Source organism: Echinops telfairi, unplaced genomic scaffold, assembly GCF_000313985.2.
Source record: "Echinops telfairi isolate 266 unplaced genomic scaffold, ASM31398v2 ScPeMD7_7468;HRSCAF=8506_0, whole genome shotgun sequence".
Taxonomy (NCBI): Eukaryota; Metazoa; Chordata; class Mammalia; order Afrosoricida; family Tenrecidae; genus Echinops; species Echinops telfairi.
The window spans coordinates 48,210,989-48,235,484 of record NW_022111369.1 but is presented as its reverse complement, the minus strand read 5'-3'; the positions used below and the strand labels follow the sequence as shown (position 1 = coordinate 48,235,484).

General features: G+C 38.9%; 1 protein-coding gene and 1 non-coding gene across 2 annotated transcripts in view; both read right to left on the bottom strand.

Annotated features, from left to right (window-relative positions):
• Positions 1-24,496, bottom strand: part of ADAMTS3 (ADAM metallopeptidase with thrombospondin type 1 motif 3) — a 326,092-nt gene that overhangs the window by 78,712 nt on the left and 222,884 nt on the right. The window contains exon 5 of the mRNA XM_045284278.1: positions 6,051-6,253. Within this exon, the coding sequence (XP_045140213.1) occupies positions 6,051-6,253 (203 nt within the window). The remainder of the gene's footprint in view (positions 1-6,050; positions 6,254-24,496) is intronic.
• On the bottom strand, positions 13,980-14,086 carry LOC115873365. The gene has a single exon (XR_004048370.1). It is a non-coding gene; the product is annotated as a U6 spliceosomal RNA (small nuclear RNA).

The following is a 24,496-nucleotide window of genomic DNA, read 5'->3' as shown; positions in this document are numbered from 1 at the left end:
GGGTGAAGGGAGACGTCAGACAGGGCAAGATATGACAAAAATAACAATTTATAACTATCAAGGGCTCATGAGGAAGGGGGGAGCGGGGGAAAAATGAGGACCTAATGCCGGGGGCTTAAGTAGAGAGCAGATGTTTTGAGAATGATGAGGGCAATGAATGTACAAATGCGCTTTACACAATTGATGTGTGTATGGATTTTGATATGATGTGTGTATGGATTTCGATAAGAGTTATATGAAACCCTAATAAAATGATTTTTAAAAAATCCAAGGAACTCTTGGTAGTGCAATGACTAAGTATTTGGCTGCTAATGGAAAAGACAGTAGTGAGTGTTTAAGAACATTAAAAGGCCTAATCTCCCCCGCTTTCGTACCCCTTCCACCAGAAAGAGGGATATAAATTTGGAGAAGAGTTACAAAGTCATGGTACATGAGTTTATATGAACTTGGACACAATTGGCACCTGTTTCATTTGGCATCTGTGTAACTATGTTGATGTTGTTAGTTGTCAAGTCAATTCCAACTCATGGCTATAATTTTAACAGTAGATCATCAGGACTTTATTTTTTTTCTAGTGTGATACTGGTGAGTTTGAACGACTAATTCTAGAGTGCAGAACATTTGTGCCACCAAAGAGGCATCCACTGTATTACAGGTGAGCAGCAAGTGAATGATACCCCCAAAATGTTTAATACAGTGCTGAGCATGCAGTTTTTCTTGTCAGGTGTGACCAAGTTGATTCTGGCTCTTAGCAACCCCATCTGAAACCGTAGAACTGCCCTACTGAGTTTCCTATGCTGTAATACTGACAGGAATGAATCATCAACCACCTCTTTTTCCCACTGGGTGGGTGAGGACTTCCAACTTTTGGGTTAGCAGCTGAGCACTTAACCATTGCACTAACTGGATTCCTCTAGCACATAATAAAGCCAAAACCCAAATCACTGCCATTCAGGGGATTCCAACTCATTGCTACTCTACAGAACAGGCAGAACAGACCCCGTGTGTTTCCAAGGTTGTAATCTACAGTGATATTTATATCCCCCAGAATTGCTGGTGATTTAAAACTGCTAGCCAGCACATAATAATTTCTCCATAAATGCCCGGTGTTACTATCACCAAAAACAGTCTACTTCAACCTCTAGGAATTATTCACTGCCTTCCTTACATTACATACTTTGTACTTTTTTGTATCTGTGACTTTATTTATGTGGTTACCTTATTGGAAAGTTTTCTCTGCCTAGAAAATTCTATTCAATTTGCACAGCCCAATACTTTATCACTTCCTAGATTATATTTCCCTAGGTCTTGCCAGATGGAAATGAATGGTTTTGCTCTCTCCATTGGATTGCTGTGAACCAGAATTCACTTGAGAGGTATGCATTTGATTTTGGTTCATGTAACATTTTACTTATCAAGACATTGATCATGGTACGGGATATACCTATGTCTTATTCTACTTTGTGTACTTTGTGTCTTAGGTATAGTCAGTACTCATCTAAGGCTGATTTAAAGGTTGGTTTCTAAAGTAGAACAAAATAAACAAGAGAAGACTTCTCTGGGGAGTTATATACAAAAACACTCATTGCCAGAGTTGATTGCAACTCCTGTTGTTGTTGTTCGGTGCTGAGTCGGCTTCAACTTAAAGTAACCCTGTCTAAGGCAGAAGGACACATCGGCCAGTCCTGTGTCATCCTGACCATTGTTATGCGATTCATAGGGTTTTCTGTGAAATGTTTCAATGCTCTCCATAAGGTGTTTCAGCGGCCAATACCTCCTAAGTGGACAGTCTATTCCTGCTTCATAGTCTGACTCCATAGGACACAGTAGAACTGTTTCTTAGACTAGCATCTCTTAAAAAGCAGACGGCCTCCTCTCTTTTCCACAGAGCAGCTGGTGGGTTCAAACTGCTAAACTAAACTCTGGGTGAGCAGCAAAGCACTGCAATCCCAGGGCCCCCAGAAGAGCTGGCTGCTGTTAAGTGCTCTCGAGTCAGTTGTGACCCACAGAGACCCAATGTACCACAGAAGGAAACACCGCTGAGCCCTGGCCAGCCTCCCAATTGTTCTTATAGCTGAACCCACTGTTGCAGCGACTGTGCCAAGTACCTCATTGAAGGCCTTCCTCTCTTTCACTGCCTTTCCTCTCTACCCAGCGAGAGCCCTTCTCCGGAGCCTGGTCTCTCTTGAGAACATGTCCGAAGCCTGTGACGTGAAGCTCTGCCATCCTTGCCTCTTAGGAGCACTCTGGCTGCACTTCTTCCAAGATAGATTTGTTTATTCTTTTGGTAGTTCGTGGTACTTTCAATATTCTTCACCAGCACCGTGATTCAAATGCATTGATTCTTCTTTGGTCTTCCTTATTCAATGGCCAACTTTCACAGGCACATGCGGCAATTGATAATACCATGGCTTGAGTCAGGCACACGTTAATCCTCAAAAGAACATCCTTGCTTTTCAACATTTTGTTTGGTCTTTTGAAGCAGTTTTACCTACTGCAATGTGTGGTCTGGGCTCCTGACTGCTGCTTCCAGGAGCAGGCCTGGCACGTAGCGGGCAATAAATCAGAATCCATAGAATGAGACCTGTCCTCACGTCATAAGCTGAGAACTGCTTTCGTAGAAGGTAGTCATATAACAAAATAATAAAATTAATGGATTCTTACTATAATATATGCAATATGTAACATACTTTACATATTTCTTATTTGAAACAATAAGAACTTGTCAAGAATCTAAGAATGGGAAACAGTCCATGTTGTTTTACAATTATTATTAATCAATGAAAATTCCCACTACTGGAAATAGAAAAAAAAGAGAGAGAAAATCCTCATAATCAATAAAATAGAGTTAAAAATAAAAGGAAATAAAATATGACAATTCTTTTCTTTACTTATTCACAAGCGAAGTGGGGAATTAGAAGAGTATAGTCCTCCCCTTTGAGGGAATCACACAAAATTAGGGGATTTGTTCAAACTATACACTTGGCTTTCACCAAGTGAAAGGTGTTTTAGTGAGCTGCCTATCCTGTGCCCAATCTTTCAGAATTGCATGGCAAATTTCCTATCAAATTTCCCACATTCCTATGCACAGTCCTCAATATCATTGAGGCAATATGGCCCTGAAATAGAATGCATACATCACAGCCAAAAATGGTGGCAATGACCAAAGCTAATTTAAAATAGTAGATAAACTAAAACTATTTAACATGATTCTGGAAATAAAATGTGCTGTACTTAAGAATTTAGTTTGGCTATACTTATATTGAGTATATCGGTATGAGAACTAAATATAATTTGAATTTCCTAACCCAGATAGCTTCTCCACCTAATACCACTGTCATTTTAATCATTCCCACCACCACACTCTGATTATTTAAAACTCATTTACAAACTGTTTTTTACAGTTTCTTAACTTCACTTATTTTTAAAATCCTGTTTCCTCTAGAAAAATGTGAATACTTCCTATCTTGTAATATAGTTGAATAATTATGAAACCTAATAATTGTTAACTTACTTCCTAAGCACTGCTTTCATTATATAGTTATAGTGACGAAAAACTTTCATTTGACACTTATTTCTTGTTGTCCCAAGTTCAAAACCTATGCATCCAAAGATTGTTCATATCTAGTCCTACATTATTTGGTCATTTATTCAATAGACATTTAACCATTAATAACTTAAGGACCTTCCTCCCCCCCAAATCAAATAATTAATACGTTTCCCATTTAAAAAGTACTCAAAATTCAATTTAAACTAAAGAGAAATCATAAAGCAAATTATTTGGATCCAGAAATACTTCCTATATTTGAGAACTGTAAAGTAACTACCTTCTTCTGGATTCATTAAGAACATAAAATCAACAACCAGGTAAACTACACGTAGAATCTTTTTGTTGATTCCTCAGGTAAGGAAAAGATAAACCGATGAAACTAAAGAGCACCGTGCTCTTAGACATAGTGACACTTTTCTCCACAAATCAGGCCAAAGTAAGAATTGTTTTGCTGTAGATTTTACTTACTAATTTCCGTCTCAAAATATTTGACATGTAACACCTTTGTGTCTATAAACCTCAAATCTGGTGTGTTATGACCATGGTGCTAGATAGCCATGGAAAATTTTTAAACATGACCAATGTAAGAGATAATAATCATTCGTACATAATGTCTAGTATTAAATTTTAGGAGAAAAACTCAATTTTCCTGACCTCAAGTTTCTATGAAGTAATTTTATTAGGATACCAATGATGACTTCTGTTCTTTCCCTTCCCTCTTGAGAGGTAGTCAATTACGTGATGTGGCCTTCTAGCTCGCCATGATCTCATTTGGGATGTGCTGTAATTCTAGCTTTGTGCTTGTGATTAGTGTCTCATATTGAAGGGAGCTCTCTGTTATTCCAATGGCCAGGATGAAGGTGGGAGATATTCTGAGTAACTACTTTATTAGAGATGTGAATCAAGTCACCATTCTTTCTTTCCTTGTAGGTATAGTAGTCTGAAAGGCAAAATGACCCCTCCTATCAAAGGCATTCCTCTGTGGTTCTTTTGAGCTAACCATCTCAAATGCAGAGACAGAGAGAATCATGAGCTCATCAAGGTTTTAGAACCATCTCCAACAGAGTACAACGGAAATCCATCCCTCCCTAACATGGCAGAGGCATTGAGCAGAGGGACTGGCTGTACACTTGAGACCCAAAACCATGTGGCAGTGAGGTGGAATGCTGACAGGCGTCCTGACCAAGAGAGGCAGGAACTAAGGGAACAAATGGCTGAGAAGCTGAGGACCAGAGAGAGACCCGTGGCTGTTGGAGGAAGAGAGGCATGACTGTCACCCAATGACTGTATCCTTACTGTTTACTGATCCCAACGTTTGGGAGCCTGTTAACTTCCCTAAAAAATTAACCCCAATTGTGCATTTCGTCTGTCAGTTATCTGTGGCTATTGCAATGAATGACTGAGCACAGCAGAAAAGGAGAGTGTCCCCAGAGGAACAGATCCATGCACAGGGTCAAGGAAGATGGAGGGTAGAGGCGGCTCAGACTTCTGCCTTAGGGCAATCAGCTTTAGGCTTGTGTGAAGTTGGATTCTTCTTCTACCTGTGTAGCCAGAGGAGGTCAGATAGGGACTCCGTGCCATTTTTATAAAAAAGATGACCCCCAGAGAATTAAATGAAATATCAAAGGCAAACATTTGAGACAGAGGCAGAATGCTAAAATGAGAGAGGGAAAATAGCCAATAAACAAAATATTTCAATACAATGCGTGTTTGTATTGCTATGAATTAAAATACATAGAGTGTATACCAATATCTCAAATAGTTTTGAAAAGTATGTGGTTTACAGATTACTGATTGTCTTAATTTGTGATTTGGGTAAGATAGAAATGATAAACCAAATAATATAAATTTGAGTTTGCTTGCTAAATTTCTTTGGACTGTGGTTAATTCATAAATGAGAAAGGGGGAGACATCTGGAAAGCCTTTTGATAACTATTGTATATGAGCACAACAGTGTGTTAGTCAAATGTGATCTGAGGATTTTTATCTCCAGCCTTATGATGGCTAAATCACACTTGTCCAAAATTATGACAATAAGAATCTGCCATATCAGACATGTATTATACTTTATCCTCTGGGGATGGAGAATGATGCTGGAAAACAACAATAAGAAAACAGTTCTATTCCATATGGTCTACATTAAGAGAGGTGGGCAAAGTCCTAAGAGATTTTTGCCTACCCAACAAGAAGAGGAAAATCCTACTTCTTTATGTTCCATTTCCATGGGATCTTTTTAAAATCATGATTTCTGTCCTTGCTTGGGGATGAAAGAAATTAATTGATCAATCAAAAACTAAAACTTTTCCATGCTCCTTTTTTCTTTTTCATTTTTACATTTTGAATCTGTAGATCAACATTCTGACAATGCAGTTATGGCAATTGAGCAGGGTAGAGGTGGGATACTGAAATAGAAGGTCAAACCTAGGTTCCCAAGAAACCAGCCAAACCAAGAGCAATGGATGTGAAGAGAGACAAGTCTCAGAAAGGAGTGGCTACTCACAATGTTCATCAGAGTGAGGAGGTAGTTTTGCACATGCTCTTTGCCATGGAAACGGACAACAGAGTCATCCACACCCAGCAGCACTTCGATGTTGTAATCGTTTTCTCCTGCGTGTCTGCGGTGTCTCACTGTCTCGTTCAGCTGCTGCTCGATGTTGCTGTAAAAGCTGCCGAGATCACCAAGGGTTTCCAGGTCCGACTCTCCTAAGACACAAAAGGAGCCAAGGCATTTCAATTTTCCCAATGGGCCTTCCAATAATTTATTTAAAAGAAAAAGAAGTTGTCTCGGGTGTCCATCATGATAACCCATAATCACCAAGAGGCTGCTTTGCAGTCTGTTTTTTAAGTCATGTGAACATACGATCAGACAGATATTGGATCAGTTCAACATAGAACACTTTAGGTAAAATAAAACCCTTGTACAGAGAATGCCATCATCCAAACTGAGCACGCCCGGAGGGCAAGCATGCTTTCATCTTCTGCTGAGCTCTTCTCCGTGCAGGGCATGGTAATCAGGGGGCAGACCCAGACTGGCTGATATTCAATAAATGGATATTCTGACTAAAAATCATAGGAAATATGATAACAGTGTAACCACGGCACTGGTTGAGTTACTGTAATCACTGAGGATAACTCTTCTAGCACATATACACTCAAATGGCTCCTCTTTCCAATAGCCTTCAATTAAAAATCACATGATAGCATGGCAGCCAACAACATTTAGTAGTATGATTATCTTACTTTATTTCTTATCTTATGGCCTACTTTATTTCTTCTGCTTACAGGTTTCTTGAGAACTCTGTTAAAAAAGAAGTAGGTAGAAGGTATTTGACAATATATGTCTTTCTGTTTGTATCGGCCATCATCTGGCTATCTACCTGAAAGTGTGCACAACCACCGTTAGAATTATTTCTATCTGAGGAAATCTGAGAATTATTTGTATCTGAGGAAGCATAAAGTGTAGCTCTTTTTTATGTCAAGCAGCTCAAGGAATAGAAATATTTTACTTTTCAAGTAGATATTTGAATTATAGTTATATCTGTATATATGGAGAGACACTTTTATGTTGTAATGACCTATATTATCTGTCTTCATATTACTGTGTTTTTGATAAAGCAAAGGTTTTATTGAATTTAAGAAAACAAAATCTCCTAAAATATAAGGTTACTCAAAAGTGCTGGTATAAAGTGGACAGTATATTCATTTCCATTTCAAATCTATAAACCTGGAAAGAATTTCATTTTATAAACAACCTTGATGTCTAAAACCACTACATATCTAAAAACAAGTTTGATGGAACCAATTCTGACTTATATTTTATATGGAGTTTTATTTAATGCTGCACTGGGATCCGTACGCCACCTGAATCAGTGGCAAGTGTTAATGAATAGGCATTTTCCTCTCCATTTCTGTGGCTTCAGCCAAGTTGAACTAGGGGAAAAGGTGTCTCTTGAACAGGAAGATTGGTGACCAAGCCCAAGCCACACAGGATTAGAAGCAGTGGAAGTACAACCCCCCTCACACCTTTTCCATGCTTAAAAATTATATAGAAACAGCAACACCCACTCCCAACAGTGTGGGCATTCCCTCTGAATAGGAGCATTTAGGTTTGAAAGCTAGATTGTAAGAGTCTTTGACCCAAACCCAACTCTGAGTTCATTAGCTGGGAATTTTCTCCTCATCGGGGAATGACATTGGTTCCACAAGACAGAAATAACTCTCACCACCACCCACATCAAACAGAACACTGTCCGCAGAGGTCGATTCCTCAGAGCTGTAAGCTGTGCTGAGGGGAAGACACCGTGCCTGCCCGCCTTCCTCCTCCGCCTCAGGTCTTCCCACAGACTTGAGAATGAGAAAGGTTGTGATAGTTAGTGTGCAAATAAGAAAATCATACACAGACTTCCTGTTCTAAAAGATGTCTCTTTTAGCTGGAATTGTTAGAGACAACATCCAATAGAACTATAATAGCAGCATTATCATATCATTCAACCTGATATATGAACCAAGAACCGAATATTCGTTTCAGAGAGATGGCTCATTCTGCTCTGTCTGGCAGCACACCTTAGTGTGATCTTTACATCCTTTCTTGAACAGGTGGGTTTCTTGTAATAAAAGAGAAACTCTTTTTGTTGATGTATGGGGAACCTGGGAAGGAGAGAAAAGCTATTTTTCCCTCTCAACCATTGCTTTTACTAAATCAAGAATCCCTCTATACCTGTCTCCCCCTGTTCTGTTCAATTTTCTTTCCCTTGATTCTTAAAGTGAACAATTTCAAACATTCAAAGGAAATACAATGACATTGTTTCTGACACTTTTAAACTATGCACATCAATGTAAATACAAAGAGATAAGGGGCTATGAAATATCTTCATTCATAATGAATTTTCCTAAACATGCCTGCTTTATCATGTCATTGTCAAAGAATAGGTTGCATGGATTTTTGGGTCAGACACATCTGACTTCCCATCCCAGCAGAATGAACTTACTTTATTGAGATGCCTAAAGTCTGTGAACTTCAATTTCCTCATCTGTAAAATGGGACAATAGTGACTTTTCAGATTTATAGAGGGACTGAGTTAATGATGATAAAACACTACAATGATAAAACACCACGAGGGGGTAACTCCCAAATTTAATTTTTCCCCAAAAGCTATGTTTTTAAATGTTTTTACGAAACAGCCTTATCGCCTTCAAAGTAATCCCCATTACACTTAATACATTAGCCAAATCTGCGATTCCATTCTTGAAAACATTTTTTCAATCTTATCAGTTTGAATGACTTACAATACCTCCCTCGTTTTCTCTTCACCTCTTCTAAGTTGTCAAATCGCTATCCTTTCATGCCCCTCTGTATTCGCAGAAACAAAAAGAAGTCTCACAGAGCAAGATCAGGTAAGTCAGGTGCATGGGGCAAGAGAGGCATGCTTTTTTTTTTGTCAAAAACTGGCTCACTGAGATGGCTGTGTGAGCAGGTGCATGTCGTACTGTCAAACACAGTCCCCATTTGCTACAAACCAGGCCTTTTTTGTTGCACACTGTTATACAATCTTTTCAGAACCTCTAAATAGAAAGCTTGATTAACAGTTTGACCTGGTGGAATGAACTCCAAATGCACTATGAGTCAACATTTTTGTCTTTTCAGGAAGTTGACAAAAGTCCGGAATGAAGTTTGTCATCAAGCGACATTTCACTTTTCTGAAATGAGAAAACCACTGATATGCTTGAGTTTTTTCCCCATAGTGTTGTTCTTGTAAGATGTGTTGAACATCACAACAGTTTCTCCAGAATTTTTCCAGAGCAGGAAACAAAATTTCACAGTCACACACCTTTCTCTTAAATCAATTATTACAAAAAAAAAAAAAAAAAGATTAGAAAGAACTGCTTTTACAAAAAAATTCTTTAACCAGAGAGAACCTTCTCAGGTGATGCCACTGGGTGCACTACCTCAGAGCAAATTGCTCAATGCTCACCTAGGGGGGTAAAATGCATGCTACAAAATGCATACTACAGTGCTCTGCTCTGCCAAGCATAATTCCAGTTTTTCTTTGAGGGGGGTACCCCCTCATATACAAAGTGCTTGGGGGTAATAAGTGAATTTACAAAATAGCACTTACTGCTACTGCTATTTCTACTTCTACTACTATTACTACTAAAACTACTGCTTCTATATCTCTGATAAGAAAAGTCTTTATTTAAAAAACTATTTTAGAATTTATAAATAATATAGCCAGCATAATTATTTTAAAATAGCGCTGAGAAAAACAATCTGGTATTAGTCAAGAGGGAAATGAATTACTAATAGCCACCACCCAAGAATGGAGTTAAAATGATCAGAAAAGCACTGATGCAGAAAAAATACAGGGAGAAGGTAATATAGAATGCTCACTTTCTGTTAAAATCATGAAAAAATACAATGAAGATAAATTTGTTCAATAACAACCTTAATTAAATGCAAAATTGAAAAGCACAAGTTTATATTCTGCATTGATCTGCACTTCATGCATATTTATTGAGTACCAATACAAGGTAGTTAATAAATAGGTAGACTATATACTCTGCAGGAGTTAACCTTGTGATCCCCACCACTGTACTGAATTTATATGCAGAGGAGAGGTGAATTAATACTATATAGCAATAAAGGTATATATAGATTGGATCACTTTCACAACTGCTAGTTTAGACAGATCACATTAGCAAACTGTTAGGACACACCTTTTAATAATTTTTTTAAAGCCTTGTAGTTTAAAAGCTGACTCAGTGTAACAAAATCTCCATAACTAATTCTATCATTATCCCCATATAGCATAAAAATGGAAATAATTTAACATATCATGCTAATCATGTCCCAACACCCCATATCAGATCTATCTACTGCTTAAGAGGACTGGGAGGAATAAGTGGAAGGGAGCAGGGAAGTCAAGGCTGAGTGACTGTGTTCACTGGGCACTGAACACTCTCGGTACCACCATGTCAGTGTCCTGCTGTGCTAAGTGCTTCCGTGAGCTGAATGCAGCCAAGCAGAGCATTAAAAGGTGATTGGTGGTAAACAGAATTCGCTGGAAAAAAGGGGAGGGGAGTCTCCAGTTGAGAAGAACCTCCAAACATATTTGTTATCTCAATAGGAGCACATGAAAAAATTACATATATTATAGAATTTAACTACTTATTAGGCTTCAGAACAGTTAGGCAGTTGCATAAAGTCATAAATTTACAAGTGAGTAAAGCAACAATTCAATGCTTTCCCTCCCAAATCACAGAGAAGTTGAGAGACTGACTTTGTCTTCTTGCCAGTTTTGGAAAATGTTATGACTTGATGTACTGACTATAAATTATTGAATCATTTATTTACTTCTCTAATGATTGTTAATTGTTTATTGTTAATTAGGTGGGGGTTAAATCTCAGAACTTCACTTTAGACTCCACAGTTAAAGGACTAATCAACACTCCCAGTAAATCTGCTCCTTGGGTTCTCTTCTTCCTGTTGTGGACGCCTGTCCTCCATTGCACCGCAGTCAGCAGGAACCACAGATAGCACCGACTTTATCTTCTCTCCCTCACCCTTCCCAACTTGACAATTTCCAAAGTATGTTCCCTTTGGCATGAAATTCTTCATCTTGCTTTTTTCCTTTATAGCGGCGGTCTCATATCATATTTGTCCTTTGGTGATTGGTTAATTCCACTCAGTGTAAGGCTCTCCAGCTCCAGCCATGCCACGTGGTCTTTGTGGCTTCCTCGGTTTTTAATGGATGCACAATATTCCATCATGTGCACGTACTGAGATTCTTTATCCATTCTCCTTCACGTGGCAGCGCTTGACATCCAATAAGCTGTTATTATTGTTATTATCAATATATGCTGTCCTTGCCAACAATGAAATTTTGACATTTTGTTAAAAAAGAAGAAGAAAAATGAAAACAAGGCCCTCTAACTGGTACAATATTAACAGTATTACAAATACTCAGACTGTCTCACCTGTCAACCTTAATTTGTTCTGTTCTTGATGCTACATGAATCAGGTGAAGCCTTCAGCCTGAGGTCTGACCCACAGACTGAGGAGTTGCTAGCCTCACAACTGAAGAAGCCACATATCTGGGAGGAGGAGGGGTTTGTGTGTACGCTTCACAGTTTCACCTTTCTAAAGAACTGAACCTAAGGTAATATCACAATTTCACACCTTCACATACTACTTATTGCTCTATCTACTTAATAACATCTTAATGAATTTATATTAAAATATAGTCCGTTTGATCTATATAGAGATATGTAGACCTAATGACATATTACATTGGGTAAATATGCAAACCTAAGATAACATAATTTCACACCTTCACATATTACTTATCGCTCTATCTACTAAATAACATTTTACTGAATTTATATAAAAATATAGTCAGTTTGATCTATATAGAGATATGTAGCTCTAATGACATATTACATGGGGTAAATATGCAGCACAAGAGCTACTGAAGGTGTGGACAAGCAAGGATGTGACTTTGAGGATTAGTGTGATTGATCAAAGGCATGGGAGTTTCAATCACCTCATATGCATGTGAATTTGCACAATGAATGAGTGTGGTACTTATCTAATTTCATGTCAACTTGGTAAGTAAGTGCAGGGGTGGAGTCTAGCCTGTCAATGAGGCACAGCCTGATGGTGTCTCCTTGTGTGCACAGCCTTCTCATGAAGATTCTGGGAACTTCCTCTTCTTCTCCCTGGAGGTCGGTCTCTGAGTCTCTCTCTCTCTCTCTCTCTCTCTCTCTCTCTCTCTCTCTCTCTCTCTGTCTCTCTCTCTCGTTCTGCCTTCATCTTCCTGTTGAAGAGCTACACTCAGAGAGCTGGAGACACATGGAGACGTGCACCAGTACTGACATGCTTCCACCCCAACTAGATCCACAAGACATCACCTACCAGCCTGGGGTCTTCCTACATTCGACATCACTGCATGTGCTACGTGAGTCTGAAGAGGAATTCGGGGGCTAGTATCAGACATATGGGCTAATGTCAGACTTATGGACTTGATCTGGAACTATGGGCTACGATGTTTTCTCAATATACAACTTCTCTTTGATATAAAGCTCTCTCTTACACACACAAGTATCTCTGGATTTGTTTCTATAGTCAACCCAGCCTAATAAAATAAGGAGCACCAAGGAAGAATCGATGCATTTGAATTTTGAAGCTTGTGAAGAATATTGAAAGTCTTTTGGACTACCAAGGAGCCCTGGTGGCACAGGCGTTACATATTACGCTGCAATCTGAAAGGTCTGCACTTTGAAACCACCAGCTACTCCAAGAGAGAAAGACAGGGCTTTCTCCTCCCGCACAGTCCCTGGAACTCACAGGCACAGTTCTACTCTGCCCTAGCGGGTCTTTATGAGTCGGCACTGTCTCGGTGGCAATGAGTTGGGTTTTGGTTTGGTACAGACTGTCAAAAGAACCAACACATCTGTCTTGTTGGAAGTACAGACAGAACGCTCCTTAGGAGTAAAGAGGAGAGATTTGTCTCATGTACTTGGAATATGTTATCAGAAGACGCTGCACCCTAGAGAAAGGCAGCATGCTTGATAAAGTAGAGGGGCAGTGAAAAAGGAAAACCACAGGTTGTAAAAGTGGGCCCAAGCATAAGAATGACTGTGAAATAAAAAACAAACTAACAAACTCATTTTTATTGTTGTAAGGTAGGTTGCTGTTGTTGTGAGGGGCCCTTGACTCCGTGTGGACCATGGTGACCCTGTGCACGACAGAATGAAGCACTGCCCGCCCCACGCACACTTGCATTTAGTCTTATACTTGGGCCCTTGTGGCAGCCACTGTGTCAATCGCCTTGAGGGCCTTCCTCTTTTTCACCGTCTCTTCACTTTACTAAGTATGCTGTCCTTCTCCAGGGACTGGTCTCTCCTGACAATATGTCCATTGTATGTAACATGAAATCTCCCCATCCTTGCCTCTAAGGTGCCCTCTTGGCCTTACTTCTTCCAAAACAGATCGGTTTGTCCTTTTAACCGTCCATGATACTTTTTTTTAATCATTTAATTGGGGACACGTACAACTCTTATCACAATCCATACATTCATCCACTGTGTCAAGCACATTTGTTGCCATCATCATTCTCAAAACATTTGCTTTCTACTTGAGCCCTTGGTATCAGCTCCTAATTTTCCCCTCCCTCCCCACCCCTGCCATGAATCCTTGATAATTTATCAATTATTATTATTTTGTCATGCCTTACACTGTCTGACAACTCCCTTCACCCACTTTTCTGTTGTCTGTCCCCCAGGGAGGGGGTTATATGTAGATCCTTCTAATTGGTTTCCCCTTTCTACCCCACCTTCCTCTGACCCTCCCAGTGTTGCCCCTCTCACCACTGGTCCTGAGGGCTTCATCCACCCTGGATTCCCTGTGTTTCCAGTTCCTACCTGTACCAGTGTACATCCCCTGGTCTAGCCAGGTTTGCGTGTCATCCTTGTGCAGGGGCCATGCTAATCTTCCCTGTGTCGTTGCAACGTTAGTCTATGTGCAGCTGAAGCGAGCACTGGTCTTGCTGGATTTGTAAGGTAGAATTGGGATCATGATATTGGGGTGAGGGAGCATTCAAGAACTAGAGCAAAGTTGTCGCCAGAACAATTCATATGTATCTGTTCTTCTTCAGTCTCCTTATTCAATGTGCAAGTGTCACATGAATCTGAGGCAACTGAAAATTGTTGCAAGAGATTTCTAGATCTATATATGTATATATAAGCATATATGCATGTGTTGCTGTCCAGTTCTATGCCATTCTCACAACCGTCCCTATGTTGGAGTCCATCATTGCAGCCACTGTGCCAATTCACCCTGTTGCAGGCCCTGCTCTATTTTGCTCTACTTTATGAATCACGATGTCCTGCTCTAGATATTGGTCTCTCCTGACAATGTATCCAAAGCATGTGAAATGAGTCTCACCATCTTTGCTTCTACGGACAACTCCAGCCATACTTCTCCCAAGACAGATAAGTTTGTCCTTTTTGCGTCCACGGTACTTTCAAGATTTTTTTCCAGAACCACAATTCAAACGTACATATGAGACAATTGAAAGTGCAATGGCTTGGGTCGGGTGCACATAAGTCATCAAAGCAACCTCTCTGTTTTTCAACACTCTAAAGAAGTCTAGTGTAGCAGATTTGCCCAATGCAATGTATCCTTGATCTCTTGACTGCTGCTTCCAAAAGCATTGATTGGAGATCAAAGCAAGACAAAATCCTGACAACTTCAATCTTTTCTCAGTATATCTTGAAGTTAGCAACTGGTCCTCAAGAGCACAGTGTTCTGGAATTCCCATTCTTCTTAAGGCTCTCTATCCAGAGTTGGTTATGATCCACACAATTATATATCTTGGTATAGTCAATAAAAAACAAATAAACATATTTCTGGCATTCCTGTTTCAGCCAAGATCCCTCTGACACCAGCAATGATCTCCCTTGTTCCATGTCCTTTTCTGAATCAGGCCTGAACCTCTGGTAGCTCCCTGTCAATGTATTGCTGTAACCATTGTTGGATGATATTAAGCAAAATTTACTGGCATGTAATTTTAATGATATTGTTCTATAATTTGAGCATTCTGTTGAGTTACCTTTCTTTGGAATGTGTACAAATAAGGATTTCTTCTAGTCAGTTGGCCAAGTAGCTGTCTTCCAATCTTTCTGGCAGGGATGAGTTAGTGCTTCCAGCTCTTCATCAGCTTATTGAAACATTTCAGTTGGTATTCCATCAATTCCTGGCCTTGTTTTGGGCTGATACATTCAGTGCAGCTTGAACTTCTTCCTTAGCATCACTGGTTCTTGCTCATATGCTACCTCCTGAAAAGGGTGGACTGTCAAATCATTCGTTTTTGATCTAGTGACTGTGTATTCTTTTTATCTTCTCTTGATGCTTCCTGCATCATTCAATATTTAGCCCATATAATCTTCCTTGCTTTTCAAGAAAGTCTTGTGCAACAGATTTGCCTAATGCAGTAAGTAAGGGACTTGATGCACTGCCATAATGCTCCTTAGCTCAGGAGACTTGATCTCAAGTATTTGGACATGTTATCAGGAGGAATCCATCCCTGAAAAAGGACATCATGCTTGGTCAAAAAGAGGGTCAGTAAAACAAAAGGAAAACCCTTGTCCAAGGACTGACACATTGACTGCAACAAAAGGCGCAAACACAGCAATTGTGAGGACATTGCAGGACTGAGTAGTTAGTGCTTTTTTCTGTCATGTATAGGGTCATTTTGAGTAAGCACTGACTCTTAGAAGCTTAGGCTTACAAGATTAACTCTGAATATTACGGAGAACTTAAAATTTTAAAAAGCCATTTAGCATTCCCTAAATGACTTCCTGTACATATTTTCTTGTGTGCTGTTACGTAGGGTGACTATGAGTCAGAACAACAGCAACAACTAAATTCAATGAAAACAAAACCCAAAAAAGCTGGCTAAGGCAAAAAGGTACTGTAAAAATATTGAAAGCAGGAAACTATCCTCCAAGAGTCGCAAGAAAAAAGGAAGAGGAGGAAAAGGGAGAGGAAAAGTTGTTTTTATATTTTAAAGATTCTTATTTTTTTCACTTTTAGTTCAAGAAACTAAAAAAAAAAGTTTGACTCAATTTTAAGGAATGACACATTCAATAGGTTCATGTGGCAGTGAAAACATTTCACTGGTGAGAGTGATGAAAAACAGAAATAATGACATTTACTTGAAGTGTCAGAAGGGACACTCAAACCACAGGTAGCAAAGGCTATTTCTAAGTGAGCTTGTGAGTCCATATCTCAACCCATTCAGTAGTTTTAAGTGTTTTTAATACTTAAATTAATATCACAAATAGAATGGCAGAATTACTCCAAAACCAAACCCACTGCCATTGAGTTGCCTCTGATTCACAGCGACCCTCTAGGACAGGGTAGACCTGCCCCTGTGGGTTTCTGAGATTATTACTCTATGGGAGCAGAAAGCCTTGCCTTCCTCGCCCTGGGTGGCTGGTGATTTCCAAACGATGGACCATGCAGTTACAGCAGCCCAACCCACACGTACTGTCCCGCCAGGGACCCTTCAGGATGACAAAATGGTTCATAACCACTTACTTTCCCCCTTTTCTCTTTCCCTTCTTTTCCTTTCTTCCTCTCTCCTTGCATTCCTTCTTTATTCGCTTCCTTCCTACCTTCCTCCCCTTTCCTGAGAAAGAACCAATGCACTCGAACAGGAAGAATCTGAGAAGGGTTAGCATAGAAGGAGATATCTGAGCTGCATTTCCAAAAATCCCCAGAAGTGAGACAAGTGGAGAAACAGGAAGAGTTTTAGACAATGCACATATCTGTGGAAGACCCGAAAATGACTGACAAATTGGGGAACAGAACTTCAACTAGGATGGAACAAAAAAAATAAGTCGAGATTTGGGTTGAGAGATGTGGGTTTCAAGGGTTATTGAAGCACAGTCATCAACAATGTTAGCAGGCTATGGATTAGTTTCCCAAGGACAGTTTTGTCATGTGGGTCGTCTTAGAAAAAATAGCAATGTTTTTTTCACTCTCAAATATGTCCTTATTTGAACTAAGTGGTCACAGGCCTCTTGCTGGTTTCGTTGTTGACAGAGGCCATCAAGGAGGCTCTGGCCCATCGTGACCCTGTGCACAGCAGAAGGAACCACTGGTCCTGTGTCATCCGCACAAGTTCCTGTGCCTGAACAGGCTGAGCCTATGTCCTTTTCTTTTGGGGGCTTGTCCTCCGGTTTAAAAAAAGATACTGCAATAACAGGAGCGGTAGTTAGTTCTTTGCTCGTGAAAACAGCAGTGGAAAAGATGGTAATTTGTCATCAGCTTCCATTCCTGATTCCTTGGGGGATGTATGCCTTTAGAAGCTGAAACTATAGTCTCCAAATATATTTGCTGTTGTACTTCCAGTTGAGAATTGGGGTAAAGCAATTAGCTGTACATACGAGGGATTAGGAATTCAGAAGCAGCAAAGGTGATTTTGGAGACACTGGGAAACTGGAGCTTTCTCGTGGTAGAAACTGAAGTCTAGTCACTGGCTGTGTGGGTGCTGACGTCAGGTGTCTTACAGCAGTGGAAGTTTCCTTACCCTCAGATAACGTCTAGAATGGCAAGTTGTTGGCTTCCACAGGGCCAGTGGCACCCTGTGCCTCCCCCCTTTTCTGATTTAGAGATGTCCAAGGGGGCTAATTTAGGATGCTCATGGGAAAATGAAATGGAAAGATAATGGCATTTTTTCCATGAACTTTTTGAAGGCTCCATTTACCAGCTGCCTGGTGGGCCCAGTCTGCTGCGTCATTCTGGGAACTATTTCTGGATCCACAAGCTAGAAACTCCTCCTCCATTATTTCCAACAATTTCAAATGCACTTACTTCTGTATATTAAATCCTCTCATGCTTAAAATAGCTAGAGTGGTTTCAATTTCCTGGAACTGAACCCTGATGTATATATGGAAAGGCACTTAACAAAACTGGGCCTCAAATCCACATCGATGTAATAAGAGGGTTGGGCTACTGAATAACCTGAAATATCCCTCCCTACTTCTAGATTCCACTGCAATTTTCTAATGCATACTGCATCCCTCAGAAACAACTTGTCATTCAACTTCTAGTCTATATTTCGAAGTAACTTTTTCTCTAAGAGAACTTATGAATAAACTCTCATGTTCATAAGATGCCACTTTGCCAAGTGGCTAAGTATGTATAAAAGAGAGTACCCTTATTCATTTACTAAATGTGTTCAGAGCACCTATTATGTGTCAGATGCTACTAAGTAATATATTATTAACTCCTTGACATAGTCTAAGACATGAAACTACATTTCTTTCTTTGACTGGTTTCAAATTTATTAATAACTTTCACTCCCAGTTAGTACACACTGCACTCAGCCCCTAGTTATTCTAGGCTTCAGTTGCACATACTTCTTTACAGAGATTGACCTGAGTCAAATGAAAACTTCATTTCCATACTTCTGGGACCCTGCCCTGCCTCTGTAGCTCAGTTTCTTTCTTCAACATGGTTAATAATCACATGCTCTTTTCACAAGCATAATCTTTCAACTCCATATTCTGCTTAAGCAATCTTAGATTTCCACTCTATCTCTAAGGGGTCCTTTCTTTTGGATCGTATGCCCCTCACTAATGGAACAAGAAACATCAAGGGCCTTCCTTAGTGGTTTTTACACATATTCTCCTGGGAAAATTATTCAGTGACAATTTTTTTTATCCCAAGTTGCATTATTCTCAGTATTATGACATTGGTACATTGATGTTCCAATACAGTCTTCTCATTATATCAGCTAAACAATTAGTTCATTTCAGTTTTATATACTGTTCAACAATCTCCTTATATTTCCTTCCCAAGGAAAACCCTGCTATTAACCTTGCTACACAATCAATCAAAGATTTGCCACCCTGTCTGCATTTCTCTCTCCAGCTTCATATTTCAGGTGAATATGAAGTGGCGGATGGGGCCTTTTCTGTCCCCATTTTCTGACTTCTACATCTGTCCTATATTTAAGCACTTAAATTGTCTTCTATGAACATTACTCCAGTCATATTGGTAATTTGCTTTTCGGTTTTGTTCTTGTTGCTAGGTGCCGTCGAGCAGGCGCTGACCCACGGCGTCCCCATGCACAACAGAAGGAAATATCACCTGCTCCTGTGCCGCCTCACAGTGGGTCCTAGGCCTGAGCCTATTGATGCAGCCACTGTGGCGATCCATCTCAGTGAGGGTCTTCCTCTTCTTTGTGCCCTACCACTTTACCAAACATGATGTCCCTTTTCAAGGACTGGTCTCTTTTGACAACATGTCCAAAGTTTGGAAGAAGAAGTCTTGTCATCAAGGGACCACCGAATGGTTTACTGTCAGGAAAGGAGTGTTTCAAGGGTATATGTCTAACCATATTTGTTCAGTCTGAATGCTGATCAAACAACAGAGAAGTTGGGTTCTCTGAAGAAGAATGTCGCATCAGGATTGGAGGAAGCCTTATCAACAACCTGCCATGTGCAGACTCAATCAATGCTCATGGGAGTAGCAGTCAAGAGGTCAAAAGACACACTGTGTTAGGTAAATCTGCTGCACAGGACCTTTCTATAGTATTGAAGAGCAAAGATATGTGTAAGAAAATTGGACACTGAATACAGAAAACCAAAGAAGAGTCTATGCATTTTGAGGTTTAGATAGTGTAACCATCCATTGTGCACTCAAACGAACCTTCTGACTCTGATCAAATATTTCATTATCTAAGCCCTATAGATCCCACTGTCTCTTAATTTTATTGATTTATTTACTTACCATATATACTCGAGTATAAGCTGACTGAATATCAGCCAAGACACCTAATTTTACCACAAAAACTGCATTAAAAATATGCTGAAAAACTTGGCTTATACGTGAGTATATCTGATATTTTCTCCAGAATAATTACATAGTTACTTTTCATTATACAGTCCACTTAATTTTGCTATTTTACTTATGGCATAATTCTAGATTTTTTTCTGCCTAAAAAAAAAAATCCCTTTCCCCCCAAATACTTAAAAGAACATTCAAAGTTTTTCTATTCCATGGGAGGGACCATCTTTGGTCAAATATATAGATACACATGCACGTACAATGCTTACATAAATATATAAATATGTCAATATTCATTGACTCTGATCAATATATTCAGCAATCACAGAGGTCTTTATCTACTAAAATCTATAAAGTTGATACCTTATATAAAGGTGTTTAAGGATAATTTCATTCATAATATGCATTCATGTGCTATATATATTTTCCCCTTTGCTTACTGAATATCAAAGTAAATCCCTGATAGAGCAAAAACTAGTTGCACATAATAAAACACAGTACATAACTTTATATAATCACAAGGCTGAAAGCTAGTTATATACAACAAAATAAATATTGTATTATAGTTGTACTCACATTAAAAAAACTATTGATAGAAAAGGTGAAAATGTTAACTCTCAGTTAATCAAAATACTAGAAATATACCATAATTTAAGATTTAGTTTGTTGGAAATTCAAACTGTAACAGCCCTTTCTTTCTTTTGCAGTAAAAATTCCTTTTGAGTTTAATCAGTAGGGATAATCTGATTCAGGGAGGCAGTAAGCAAGGCCATTTAGATAAGTAACCATGCACAAAGCATCCCCCATTTAGATAAACAATGGGGTATGATGCCTCAGGGGATGGTGGTCTGGTAACCCCAGAAGAAATGTGGGTGTAGATAGTTGCTTCCTGCAATCACTGCAAAACCTGCTTTTTGTCAACATAGTTTGGGGTGTATAAATTGCTTGATTTTTCTGTGGATTTTTGAAGCACTTTGAAGGTAACAAACCCCACTGTTTCTTTTTTGTCTACCTTTCGCAGAATCAGTTTAGAATTTGTGACTCAACCTGGTTTCTGTCTTTGGCTGAAAGGGTGTCAAGCAATCTGGAATCCTTGCTCATGGCAACACAATATGTGAGAGTTAATGGGCTGTTATTCTATCCCTTCATTTTATTCACTATAGGGTACTATAGATAGACCTAATGTTCTTTATCACAGGAAACTTTTCTAATAAAAAATTTCACATATGAAAATGAACTCAAAATGTACCTAAGATCTAAAAATAAGAGCTAAACCAATAAAACACTTATAAGGAAAAAAAGCAGACATAAGAAGACCAAATAAACAAATGGAAATTTATCAAAATTAAGAATGTTTGCTCAGCCAATAATTTACTTTAACAACAAAGTGACAAGACAATCTATAGGCCAGAAGAAAATTTTTGGAAACCATTTACCTGACAAGAATTTACTATCCAAAATAAAGAACTTCTATGACTTAACAAAAATACAAACGACCCAATCCAAATATGGGCAAAGGACTTGAATAAACTTGAATACAGAAGGAATACAAATGGCCCAAAAGTACATGAACGAAGCTTAACATAGACATTATGAAAACACAAGCAAATAAAAACAGTGACACGCAATCCCAGACCACTTACCTAAGATGCTGATAATTAAAAGGCAAACGAAACAGGACAAGAATTCTGGCTTGGGGGGGGTACCCCTTCATATGTGTTTATTTTACGTTGTAATTTATAATTACTATACATATTATATGTTGTATTATGTAATTATTATACATATCTTTGTTATAAGCAATCCTGGGTTACCTTTTGGTCTCTTAACCATAAGGTTAGCAGTTCAAACCCACCAGGTGCTCTGCAGGAGAGGGAGAAGGCTTTCTACGCCTATAAGTGTTTTCAGTTTAAGAAACCCAAAGAGGCACCTCTATTCTGTTCTATAGGGTCACTTAGAATCAACTTGATGGCAGTGGGTAATATTTAGATGTATATGAATTATAACACAAAAGATCATTTAAAAGATAGGAAAGAAAAACAGAGCAAAATGGATGTGGTTACTATACTTTTCATAAACTGTGAACTTTATTTATACTGCTGACCAAGAAAAATATTTTGAAATCTCAAAAATATTTAACTGGAAATCAGATCCTTATATTCAATCAATTTGTATGACACATGAGGATAAAATAGGAAATGTGTTAGAACATCAGAAAATTTTGCATAAAGACAGTTTAAGTTGATAAGAAAAAAACCACAGAAGTGGCAAAAGGCCTCACAGAAGCACTGCCTTCTGTCTTCCACCCAAAAGTGGCTGGATAACAAAACATTGTAAATCAATCTACAAAACGTCCTTCTCTGGGGGCAGAAGGCCTGGTTAATGTAAGTCCAGTCAGAGTGCACTGGGAATGTACCAGGTTTCTGCCAACGAATGCTTATGAGATCATTTTTGAGAAGGCCTCCCTTCTTACTCCTGACATGATATAAACTGCTTTAGTATTTGTATATGCTAGAAGCTTCTTTATTATACTTTATAAGTCTTTACATATAACCAGCTGCCATTCTATCTGACCTTAAGGAAAAAAACACACAACACATGAAGCTCACCTGATTCTTAGGAGCTGCACCAAGCGATTTTATTGCCTGAAGTCCAGAGCAGAGTCCTGAAACCGGGATTTCTATACGCTCCTTAGGATATCCTGAATCAGGTGGCTAGTGTTCCATGTTTGGAAGACACCGTGTAATAAGTATCATTTATTTTTTGTTATCGGCTTATCTTTAAAATATGATAGCTTTTCTCTATGCGATCTCTGTTCACTTAGAACAAAAATAGACAAGTTTCATGTGTTCAAACAATACTATCAATCTATCAGTCCCATCAGAGTGCCAACATTGACCTGTGAAATAATCTAGGCGAGAAAGGAACTTCAGAAGTGACTTTCCATTTAAGTTAAGAGTTAGTTTGTACATAAAACTGTTGCTCGTATGATAAACTTTAACTACATGAAAACAGGTATCTCACACTTGGACTGCAATCATACTATTTTGTCAAAATATAAATTCGTGGTAAGTGAATTAGACAATCTTAAAGACCAAGACAGTGGAGAAAAAGGTTGAAAGTGTCAAGGGTCTCTTTTTACTAGGATAACCTCATTTGCATGTGAAAGCTGACAATGACCAATAATTGTTGCCTCTGAACTGTGGGGTTGACAATGAATAGTGAATCGATCATGGGCTGCCAGAAGAATGAATAAATCTGTCTTGGAAGAGATTTGGCTAGAGTGCTTCTTAAAGTGAGGATATGTGTGTATGTGTGTGCGCAGGCTGGGTCGGGGTGGGGACGGTGGGGGACAGGACTTTGGACATGTTATCAAGAAAGACCTGTCTCTTGGGAAGGACATGCCTTGGTCAGTGGAAAAGAGGAAGCTCGTCAACGAGGCAGTGGTTGCGATAGTAGGCTCCAACACTGCAATAGTTGGGAGGATGGTTCAGAACCTGGCAATTTTTTTTTTCTATTGTGTGAGACAGAATTACTCATTGGGTTGCTTAATAGCACCTAACAACTTAAAACCTTGAAATATAATAAGGGAATTTTAAATTTCTTCAAATAATCTTTCAAGAAGTGAATTACCATATGTACTACAGCATAAGCCGACCCAGATATCAATTGAGGCACCTAATTTTACCACAAACTCTGCATTAAAAATGTGCTGAAAAATTCGGCTTATACACGATCATATAAGGTATTTAAAGTAGTTTTTCTAGCCAAAGTCTCTGTAACTACTACCAAACAACATTTTCTGGGTCTGGATAAGAAGGTGGGGAAGACACTGATAGGATTCATTTGCGCTTAACTGTGAAAAGGATTAATTGGATTGCCATCCTGCTGAGTTAAAAGGAGCACTCTGAGAAGTAGCAAGGGGTGTGGAATCTCGCTACAGGCAAGAGCCAGGAGTGAAGGAGGTAATCAGGACCCGTATGAACAGCAGAGGGACACTATCAGATACAGTGTCAGCGATGAGCTCTTCAGGTTGAAAGACACAACAGACGAAACATAACAAGTGTGAGGATGGCCCAGGACCAGACAGTGTCTTCCCCGTGGTAGATCCTAAGTAAGAATTGACTAGGTGTCAGCTAACAGCAACAATTACTTTTGTTAGAGTCCCAAGAAGGGTGGGCTGTTTAAAATATATATGGTAAATACATTATGCTGTCAATTAAAAAAAAATTATCTTAGTCTCTTCTAAACACAGAAAAATGTTAAGTACAACTATTTATTAGTGAATATGCAATAAAGTAAATATCTTCACCTGGTGGGACAAAGCTGGTTACTCAAAGATTTACTTATTTTCATACTGAAATGAAGTTCTTTATAAAGGCCAAAAAGACCTAAACAGTAAGGTAAAAAGGCTAACTAACTAATATAACAGCCAGTTTCTAAATTTAGTCTATTATCTGTTCTGGATGCTAGAACAATGCTTTGGTCGTCAAAAAAGGATTTATTAAATTTACAGAAATAAAACAATTATACCTAACCACTACACAATGTGATTTTTCTGAATGTAAATATTTTCCAATAATAAAAAT